The 11618-nt window shown below is 39.0% G+C and overlaps 1 protein-coding gene across 4 annotated transcripts in view; it reads left to right on the top strand.

Annotated features, from left to right (window-relative positions):
* Positions 1 to 2873: 2873 nt before the first annotated feature.
* dok6 (docking protein 6) overlaps positions 2874 to 11618 on the top strand; it is a 46819-nt gene continuing 38074 nt past the window's right edge. For 3 of the 4 annotated variants that reach the window (XR_004655187.1, XR_004655188.1, XM_034861620.1), the window contains exon 1: positions 2901 to 3239. Coding sequence is in view for 2 of the 4 variants with exons in the window: in XM_034861620.1 (XP_034717511.1) it covers positions 2955 to 3239 (285 nt within the window). In the remaining 2 variants the exon portion in view is untranslated. Of the gene's footprint in view, positions 3240 to 11618 lie in introns of all 4 variants that reach the window. The other variant, XM_034861621.1, reaches the window with a different exon arrangement.

Genomic DNA, 11618 nt, shown 5'->3' with positions numbered 1-11618 from the left:
TCAGGCTGATACGGTGTTGCTGTAAAATGCTGGAGTACAGGAACCCGGAGCAGAACATTACCATAACTCTGCCTGTGTGATCTCTATTTTCTCTCCTCCGCCCACATGCTAAAAATGCTTACCTGGCAAACAACTAAGCGTGGAGAGGCATTTCTCCTTCTCTCGCTCTCCCTCTCTTCCACTCGTTCACCTCTGCTTATCTTTTTAGGACGTGTTAATTATTTAGCTGCTTGTGCTTGTGAGTGTTTGCCAAATACCACTGAGACAAACTAAGCATCCAATGCAAAGGCAGTTTTAATATTTCACCAGAGCATCTAAAGTTTGCCTCGACTGTGACTAAATAAACAATTCAGGGGCGCATTTTGTTTTAGGAATGCTTAAGTGCTTTAATGGATGGCATGATGTCTGTGTGAGCGGCTCAGTCTTTGCCAGTATTAATCATTATGGACGTGAAGGGACTTGAATATGCAAAGCTGAAAGTCTATGAAAAACGGTGATAATTATGAGTTCAATACCTGATAAATTGCCCATATTGGAAAAGAGTTGGTTTTAACACCTCAGCAGATACTGGCTGCTTTGCTCGGGACCTTGATAAAGGTGTCTCCACTCATAAGTGACTCTCCACACATCTGACCCTGTTGGCTGCGTTCATGTATGTCAGCGCCATGTGACGGTTTGTGTTGTGACTCTACCTGCAACCAACTGAGGCCATACTAGTTGTTGATCTTGTATCACGGCAGGCAATTACATCCTCAAAACTAGGCCAGTTCACGGCAATGACACCAGAGCACAAGATTTGGTGCAATGAAAATTCATTGTTGCTGTCAGCATTGTTTTCTTAGAGAGAGGATGACAAGGCAGCGGGGATGGAACGAGGCCATGTTGTACAAAGAGGATTATGACAAAACAACTTTGACAAGTCTGGAATTTGAGGACACTTCCAGGGAGATATGAAGACTATCAAAGTCAAGCTGTTCGTAGGAGTGGCAGCTTGTTGTTTTGTGCACAATTGTGAACGTGATAAACAGGAAAGAACACAATGAGTTTTACCTTTGTGTTGCTGACACTTGACAGAATAACAGTTCTCGAATTGACAGGCATCTATATGCACTAAACAAAGCCCCCCACCCCCAGAGGATATTTTCTTTCAGTGCAACACAACAAATAAATGTATCAGTCAATACGTACATATACCGAGCAATAGGATAATTGTGCAGAGCTAGGAAAGATAGAACATTTGTGTCCTCATCTATCTTATTTCTGATACTGCAACATTCATCTATAGTGCTGTGTTATTGTTAGATTGAAGAGTGTAAAAAAAGGACTCTGATATGATGAAAAAGATCTTCACTTAATCATATATTTGTTTATTGTTACATAAGTCATCTCGCTTCTCCACATTTTAATCAACATAAGTAATGGCAGCTACTATACCTGAGCCATCTGCTATCTAATATGGATATATCACTCTCTGCAATTGCACAACCGGAGCAACGCCTCTCACTCCATCCTAATCAGGATTATAGCTTTGGCAGGGACCAAAATTTGTATCTGTGCTTTTTTATTTTCAGAGCTTTTTGATTGCCAATCTGCGGCATTGTTAACAAGCTGCAGACGGTGGCTGTATAGTCTGGTTTGCTTACAATTCATGTGATGCTTTACTGGACTATCTGGTTTAATTATTCATGAAATCAAACAAACATCAATTAAAGGCCACCTAATAATAACAAAACATGGTGCTCACACACTGGCAAGCTCAAATTGTACTACCTTATTAATGGGTGTCTGATATTTAGATAATAACCAAGGTAAAAAAAAACAAAAAGGTCTGTAACCTTGACCGATTTTATTATTGATACATCCGCTGATTACTTGCTCACTAACAATGAATAATTGAGTAATAATTTTTTTGTTTCTAAATGTCAGAAAATTGATCAAAATCCCAATTATGTCTATTCGATTGATTATTTTCTCCAACGTACATTATAAAACCCAACAAAATTCTATTTGTTATCACTGGAGACAAAGAAAATCCACAAATCCTCACATTTGAGAAGCTGGAAGCATATAGTCTATTTCTATACTCTACTCTATATACTCTACTATTTAAAACAAATAGGGTTCTTACTTTTAAAAAAGCCTACATTTTAAGTAACTACTTCATTCATATGAGTGACCATAATAAAAATTTAATTCAGAAATAATGTAGGTTTTTCAATTTAGGCAAATAGTTGGGGAAATTCTAGAATTTAGTCATTGATTTTGTAACTAAAAACTTACTAAAGTAAAGAGAGCCTAATTTTTGCTGTGGCCAATAGCTCCCACTATGGGATCATGTTAAATGCTAAAACATAGTGTCACAGTAGCACAAGTAGAGAAGAGTCAAAAAGTCAAGTAATATCTAGCCTATGAAATTAGCCACCATAAGCAACCAGGGTTGCTTAGCTGGTAAACACAAAGCTCTGAAGATCCTGAAATCCGGAAGTTGTTTTCATCAGTAGGAGAGGGAATACTATTTCTAAAGGTTACATAATGTCACTTTTAAAACCAAACTATATATTTATTACATCATTATTATTTAATTTCACAGATGTGACCATGATAATATGATAGCCTACTGAGCTCATTCCTTATACAAATGACTAATTAGGTTGCAATGGACCGAGACGACTAATAATTCCCTATAGACATTGGGCAACTCTAATAGGATCTACTGGTTAAACGGGTACATGCGTGGTTGTCAGCTACAGTGCTGACGATTCGAGAGTATTGAGAAACCAATATTTTGAAAATTGTGGCATCCCCACTTCCATTAAAGATACCCCATCCCTCCCGCCACATCAGTTATCTCCCACCCCCCTCACAGTTTCGGGGATGGTGTGGTCCAGGAAGCGCGCCTCTTCTGTCCTCTCCTCCTTTGCTATCCTCTCCGGCTGAAGTGTATCAGCTGACGAATGGTATCTCCCTCCTCTCGCGGATGGATTGCGCCGCTGAAGCCGGGCTGCCTGATCGCTGACACAGGAGCAGGTTGCCCACCGCCCGCTCTCCTGCTGCTGGATGTCTCACCGAACGACCCTCAAGTAAAATATTTCGCTACCTATAAAATAAGGTTACTTTGTTATTTATTTTTTTTTTTTTTACCTCGGGCAGGAAGCTACCCGCTTCCCCTCACCATGGCTTCCAACTTCAACGACATAGTCAAACAGGGATACGTGAGGATACGGAGTAAGAAACTGGGGGTGAGTAGGCTACTGTTGCACTTGCTGTCTAGCGCGGTGGAGGAGATAGGAGGAGGTGGTGGAGGAGGAGGAGGAGGAGGAGGAGGAGGAGGAAGAGGATTTCCAGTTGTTTGCCGTCTTTTAGCATCAGGGGCTGCTGGATTAAGAAAGAGGCTTTAATTGCTCCATAGGCAGCCGTCCTGCTGCGAGCTCTTCAAGAAGAAAAACAGATTAGAGCAGCACGAGCAGCGGCCAAGTTTCTCCCAGTGTCTCGTGCAAAACATACTTCTGCACATACTGAGATGTTGGAAAAGTCTAGATGATTGACAGTTGGTGATATGTGGATGTAGATCACATTCCCTCTGTTGTTCCCAGCTTCTAGACTGTAACTTTAGTTTCTTTGAGAAAGTTTTAGGCTGCATTTAGTTTATACACTGTCTTAGGTTGCAAACCTTGTAGACAGATACCCCAATCAGATCTGTAGTTCTGTAAGAAAAAATGGTAAATTACCCATGAGGACATAAAAACGCTAAAATTAAAGGCAAACTGAGATACTCTGTAAAGTGTTACAACATACATAAACCACACCGTAACTAAGTCTAATAAGGTCACTCAAAATTTAGCACCAAAAGCCATACGTCTCTTTCTCATAGTGCATGGTATCTTATTAACACCTTGTTTATGGATTCTTGGATGTACAACATAATAGGAATACTGGGAATGCCAATTATCACTATACACATTGTCATCTGGCTGTTACCAGCTATAGCCTCATACTTTAACACTCTTTAAGTCCTGGTGAATTATTTCCAGTATTGAAAGGCCTCATTGAACTCCAGCTGATTCAGTGTGATGGCAGCCCTTCAGTACACCTTGATAATGTATTTCCATCGAGGTACAGCAAGTGGAAAAATGGCTTGACTGCCTAAATTGAAATGAATGATATATATTCAATTATGAGCGCCTTATTGTCTGACTCATAAAGCCATCTGCTTTTGTTCATGCTTCCAGCTCATTACGCCAACAGAGCGGGTACACTCCCTCTCCTCTGATGAAGTGTAATGATGGAGGCTAATGATGTCTGCCTCCTCACATCATCACCTGTTTTCATCAACATTATTCCACTACTGTTTTCTGCCAATGAGGCTATCTTTGATTGTTCTTTAAGAGTAATTCTTATTGAGTAAGAGAAATCTTTACCGCCCCTAAAGGACTTGCACTAGCTGGATATAACAAATTAAAGTGCAATACATTTGTTATTGTTAACATGCAAATTAGTTTGCTCGTATACAGTTGGCTCCGTTTATCTACTTCTTGCATATGCTATTAGTGTATAACTTTGCAAAGCTACTGAAGACACATGCTGCGTTGGCTGTGCTCGAGGTATGGATGCCACATCTCATCCTGCTGTTTGTGTCCTGATCGCCCACTCCCTCAGCCCTTCACCGCTCGCTGCTGTTTCATCATAGAAAAGCCATGTTGCGATGGCCCCAGTGTGGGTAGACAGAAAGTATTAGTATCTGTCCACACTAGGGTTAGTTATTCCAGACCGAATCTCATTCTGCATCAGTTAGAGAAAGAAGCAATGAAATGGAGCATGGATATCTGTATGCCTGAATCAACAGGCACTGATACATCTCTGCGATTATTCCTCTTTTTCTGTGGGAGAAAAATACCTCATCAGTGCTGAATGGCTTAATTTCAAGTGGTTTGTGTTGTGTTTTGAGAGACAGATGAAAATCCACATATCTGACACATGCGTGGGTTGACTGGAAAAAGACACATCTGGACCGAGGGGGGGGTATTTAGAGTTCTGAGCATTATTTTGTTGCATGAACCCAAAACATCCTATTTTTATTTGTCTCATTTTCAACTGAACAGCTCACTGTGTTTATGGCTGTGAAGAGACACTTTATATGCTGAACACAGAGTCACAACTGACGGATACTGGATACATACTGACTGAGATTTAGAATAATAGACAGGGAGATGCTCAAACCTCTTTGCTTCTAAGGATTCCTCAACAATAACATGCAGCCAAACAAGCAACATACTGTAGATCTCCATTCAATGGTCCACGGTCAGCCCCTTACTTTGAGAAATATAAGTTATTTCTACAAATTCCTATTCCTGCTTGAACCAAATAGACCAAATAGGACTGCAACTCAATAGTTGTCATTATTTATTAATCTATTTAACTCATTTCAATTTAATTTGAGTTTAATTTAATTTTTCATTTAATTCATTATTTCAATGTTTAGTCTGTGAGATGTCTCCAAAAAAGAAGAAAAAAATTATCCTTGAAAATTTCTCCCTCACGTTTTCAAATTGTTTGTTTATCCAAACAAACAGACCATAATTTAAAAATCATAAATATAACCTCAACATAGCAAAAATTAAGGCAAATAGAAGGCACATCTTAAAAAATGATCATCAAAATTGTTGCAGATTACTTCTCTGTCTCCATTCATCTCTGCAACCAAGGGTCTCTAATGTGCCTAAATCAAAAAACATTTGAAACTGGCAACATTATTCTGATTCAAATAAGGAACTCCTCAAAAGATGAAACAAGTCTGTCCAAGCATTTGATTCCAGTAGAGCTGCAACTGACTGTTATTTCTTTTACTGATTAATCCGCTGATAATTCATCTGCTTTTCATGATTAATTGTTTAGTTTGCTTTGTAACAGTCATGAAAATAGGGGAAAATCATAAATTCATCTTCAAATGACTTTGTTTAGTCCACAGTATCAACATTTAAAACCCAGAGACATTTAGTTTACAATAGACTAAGCTTTAGATTTCAGCTTTTTTTTTTATATTAAAAACTGTTTTAAATATTGAGCACACATTTCAATTGGTACCAAAATGTTTTACTGTTTGGTACCCAGCCTTACCTGTTAGAGTAACTGGATGTACTTTGTACCTTGTCACCTGACGTTTTAGGCCAGAAAAGGCATTTTTTAGTGCTTTAAAGGTCTTTCAAATATCACATATCAAGACTTTGCATCACAGTTGACCTTCTAATGCTCCCACCAAATTCTCTATTGTGAGACTGTGCCATTTAAAATGTGTTATACATTATTTTTTATTAGGAAGTAGTACAGTCAAATGGTTCCCTTTATGCAATATTAAAGTGGCCACACCAACAGCTTCGGCCGAACTCATCAGCATCTGCCAATATGATTGGCTCATTTCCAAAGCACACCATGTGTGAAGGATGAGGCCATGAGGTCAAGTCTGGGTTCTGCCGAGTGATTAAAATTACCTACCGGGGCACTTTCACTTCAGTTATTTCTCTTTTTATTGGGAGATTTGTTTTCTTTTTTAACTAACATGAATGGCAACGATTTCCTACACTATCCAACTTCTTTGTCTCTTCGTTGGCTGAAGAGACAATATTGCAGTGTTCTTGAATGCATAAGTCTCTTTTCTCACATTCCCTAATCTTTTTTTTTAAAGAGCTTTATTAAAGTTTTCACAAAATACAAGTTATGAACAGTAGGCTACATAGCATGTCAGCAAAAAGAAAAGAAAAAATATTCCTCACCTCTCTTCCCATTACCTCACGACTCACCTGTACTCCCCACACTTCACAGTTTCTCTCTCATCTCCTCCCCTTTTTATCTCCCTTCCTCTTTTCTTCCCCTTTATCTGGCCCTTTATCTCCCTCACCTCATTCTCCTTTCTCTCTCGCTATTCTCTCCTTCACTGGTTTGCAGACAGCTGAGAGACTGAGCACAAAGGCATCCTATTCATCACCCCACACTGCACCCTCCATAACCCCAACAGGCTAGTCCCCCTGATACAGTGCAAAGGCATGCACGCACACTCACACACACATATGCACATGCACGCACATGCACACAGACACACAAATTGGCTTGGTTCAACATTGAAGAATTGGCACACACATGCACCCGACAAACAAGTAAACAATCTGCTGCCAGAGAACAGTGTGTGGATTCTCAATTAATTTTAATCCTGTGGCTTTGTACCATACAGTATTTATTTTCTACATAAAGAAAAAAAAGAAATGCTGACAAGCGCCTAAAACAAGTGTCTCTGCACTGAGGAAAACCATTAAATCTGGCATGGGTGACATTGCTGTCACCCACGCAGCTTTTTCTTAGTTCCTTTAATTGATATTATCAGTGGGATGGACTCCTCTTGACCAGCTGAAAAACATGACCTTTGAGTTATTTGTGTGTCAGTCTTAGACAGGTACATGTTTTCCAGGTTAAGCTTCACTGTGTTAAATAAAAAAGGAAAGCTGTTTTCCCCTCATTTTTCCAAATACTCTAAAGACTTACCAAAAAATGATCACATTCAGTCTCTCCATTCACAAACATGTTGTGACGCTTCAAAGAAGCTGTAGTTTAAATGGTGGCCCAGAGGTAAACTATGTAATACGTTAAGATGAGAACACAGAGCTCTTCACACAGAGACTTCATGCTTAGATTATTCTTCTTCAAATTTCCTACCACATTGTAGTAGTTTTCATCAAAACAAATAGCACTGCAATGACATTACTTAAAGTGGACAAGCTCTTAGCTTGTTTTGGGTTTACGATCGATAACTTTACTATTTTAGTTTATTTTTGGTTCACTTTGTTTACAGAAAGTAAGCAGCTGCTTTCATTAAAAACACACCTGCCGAACATCAAGGAGCAGACAGACAAAGTTAGCATTTAGCTGTGAAAGTAGAAGACGTAGCCGCTAGAGAGACTGGTGGAGAGGAGTTGGTGGAGACCAAAATCAGAGCTAAAACAAAAGTTGTGTGCTGGCTGATGATTCTTAGAGGGTATGTGACCCATTTCACATTACAGACAGTTATTTCATGTTATTATAAAATGTTTGGTTAAAGCAGCTTGAAAAGTATGTTGACAGTCATATTTTCCGAGGCCAGATCAACTTACTCTGCACTCCACCCGATTTGTTTTGGTGCCCAATAGTAGACCAAATTATCAAATTCCCCTCTCAGCTCACTGTTGATATTTATAAACTTGCCTGTGGACTTTTTTTAAATTTTTTCTCTGAACGTCAACAGTGAGCAGGAAGACGTTTGAGCTCCGCAGGTACTGTTGGGCATCTGGGCAGAACTTCATTGTACTGGACTGCACAGTTGGTCAAACAGTCAAGCCCAAATATGACCAACAAACATACTTAGATCTTGAAAATATACATACATACACTATATATATATATACATACATACACTGTATATACATATGGTAGACTGCTTATGTAATTCATAATAGCAAAAATACAAATGAAAATGACAAAGTTTGGCTGCCATCAAAGTGCAGTTATGCAAAAGCCTTGGTCAAACCAGAAATGTCACAGCAGAAAACACATTAAAAATGCGTTATGTCTGGTCCAGAATGAGAAGGAGTGAAAATACATTCAGGCAAAGGTGTGGATGTAAACAAATAATCAGTAAAGCAATAATCTTGGCTGCAGACTGAGCGTTGAAGTTATTCATCATCCAAACACAAAGATATCATTTGCAAAAAGATGGGTTACTCTCCTGTTTATAGATTTACAGAAGTGATTCTGGGCTCTTAAAATTACTTTTTTTTGAGAGAACTGTTTCACAGTCTTGGGAATAGACTACTGTTTGTTTTGGGGCAAAGGATTTGTAATTTACAGACTAAAAAAAATTACTCCTGTACATCATTACTTATTGAAACCATAGAGTACAGCAACGTCTGACAGAATGGAATGCTTGTAATATGTTTTGATTGTTTGAACACATCAAATTACATGGTGTAATACATACTGGCTCTGTGGTTGGGCACTAATTATAAATAGTGACACATGTGAAAATCATGTATCTTGCCATCTTCTCTCTATTGGGGAAGAAATAGTATACTACAGAGCAATGATTAGATTAGATAATCGATCAGTCAAGTCATTTATTTTTTGGAGCAATTATGCCAAACCTTCTCTGGTTCCAGCTTCTCAAATGTGAGGATTTGCTGTTTTCCTGTATCATATCTTTGTAAACTGCATATGTTTGTGTTTTAGAGTGTTGGTCAGTCAAGGCAAGGCAGTTTTATTTGTGTAGCACATTTCAGCAACAGGGCAATTCAAAATACTTTTCATGGAAATGATTAAAATACAAGTGTAACTAAAAGTTACAGTGCAGTATAAGAAATTAACCATTAAAGAGCAGTTAAAACAGTTAAAAATATCAACTTCAGTATAAGAAATGAACTATTATTTAAAGAAAGGCAACATCAAAAAGAAAGGTTGCGGCAGACCTGCAGTTTTTTAACAACTATTAAGAAACTTTTCATCTGTAGAAAGAGATTGTTAAATGTTAAAATATTTGGTTTTAGGAGACCTTTGATACCTCAGTCTTATGCTACGCTTGCAGTTTACACTGAGAGATGTTAATGGTGCAAATAAAGCATGCATAGCCATTAAACATGAGGACAAAATCAAGAGTTATTATTCTTTAAGTGCTTATTTGGACCCATTGGTGCTCTCCTCCTCCCATCTCTGTCTAGAGATGAAATGGTTATTAATGGTTGTATCACTCCTGTCTCACTCAGCTGTTTTTGTTTCACAATTGGGTATTTGTGTTTAGTGACCAGTGGCCTTTTAAATGGTCAGTGCGTATTGTAATAGTGCATGGGTATTTTCCCCCGTTGTTGGCACACAAGCACCCACCAAAGCAGAGGCGAAGAAGTGGAGAACAATGTGTCCATTGTCCAAGATGGCAGCACAACCATTTAAGATAGGCTCTTGCCACTTCCATGCACTCACTATTAACAATGACAGGCCGTCCAGAATGCTGGATGTCAAGAGATCTTTCACCCCAGAAACTGTACTTTTCAGTGGAGCGTAGAAAAGCTCTTAGACTTTTGATCTTTGATGAATGTGACGCTTGTGCAAAGAAATCTGATTTTATCAATTAGCAAATCATGAGATTCTTACATCCAGTGGCCACAATTAGCCGTGTTCCCTGCTCTATCTTTTCGTGATTCCAATTTTCCCCAAATACAAATCACAATGGTAGCAGGATATGGATAAGCCTTGTTTTTTTTCTGATTTTATATGTGCCTCGTGGGTGCATGTGATAGATGCGTTCCCACTTGGTGCATTAATTCAAAGAAATGCTGGGCTATACATCGTGTGGTCATTTCCTTTGGTTTTCATCAGTTTCCTCCATCAGACAAAGACCTGAAGACAAATTACCAGCTCTTATTGGTCCTGATGAATTGCATCTTTAGTAGGATATGAGAACAACAGTCGTTATTCATGGTGAGAAATGTGCCTCTATTATATAGTTGCTTTCATAAATAAATCTCTGCCCGGACCCCACTTGAACATTTCACATCATTGATTCCTGTTGTTCCTAATTATCAAAAAAGCTTTTTGTCGTCAACAGGGACAGATTTAGTTATTGGAAGTTTGCATGTTTAAAACCCAATTGATTAAGTAATGCACCATAAAAAGACTGGTTGATAATACTGCCCTATTGTATCAACACTCTTTTCAGACCTCACTTAGTGTCATGGTCTCAAAAATACCACACAGGACTTGACTTTGAATCCAAGCAGCTTTTTCTTGTTTCTCTCTCTCGCTGTATTCTCTGTATTGCTTCTGTCTCTCTGCCTGAAATCCAGACACAAACACATGTTACACCAAGCTGGTGCTGTCCATAACAGCTTTGTGTTTCCAGCGTTTTCTGATGAGCTGCTTTGTAAAGTGCAAAGTTCTCTAATCCAATTGGTAGATAAGTCACAGCTCAATGGAAGAGGACTCTCTTCATGGCGGTTTAATCTTTCCAATCCATGCAGACCGTGCCCCCTGACAACAGACAGGACACTTGATTCAACACTATAAATGAAAAGTAGAGGGAACAAGCAGGGTGCGATTTGCCGCCGGGGATGCATGGTATTTCCCCCTTTCTGGTCTATATATCCCTGCCTCCTCGGAATTTGCCTCTACCCCTCTAAGCAATAACTGCTACTTCACTAATAGACCATATATTATACTGTATACCTAGCGCTGTAACGTGAACACAAAAAACAGTTGCTGGTTGTATTTCGCTGCTACAGTGCTCCGCAACACCGGCTACCAGCTGCAGTTGTTTATCTGCCAATAAGGGACTGTGAGTCAGCCAGATGACTGTCCTTTCAGTGTTCAGTGCAGTGGAGTTTAGCTAGAAAAAGTGAACGTCATGCAGCAATGACAGTAAAGTTAAGGCATCAAAACAACTAGTTAAGTTCAGGGAAAAGATCGTGGTTAGTGTTAGTGTTAAATGGTTGACAAACATGAGTTGGTTGAGACCAGAAGGAGGAGTGAATATGGACTTACACTCACCGGCCACTTTATTAGGTACCCCATGCTAGTAACGGGTTGGACCCCCTTTTGCCTTCAGAACTGCC

The sequence above is a fragment of the Etheostoma cragini genome, chromosome 22 (assembly GCF_013103735.1).
Source record: "Etheostoma cragini isolate CJK2018 chromosome 22, CSU_Ecrag_1.0, whole genome shotgun sequence".
NCBI classification, from domain to species: Eukaryota; Metazoa; Chordata; class Actinopteri; order Perciformes; family Percidae; genus Etheostoma; species Etheostoma cragini.
Note: the sequence above shows the minus strand (reverse complement) of the source record. Positions and strands in the feature narration are given on the sequence as shown.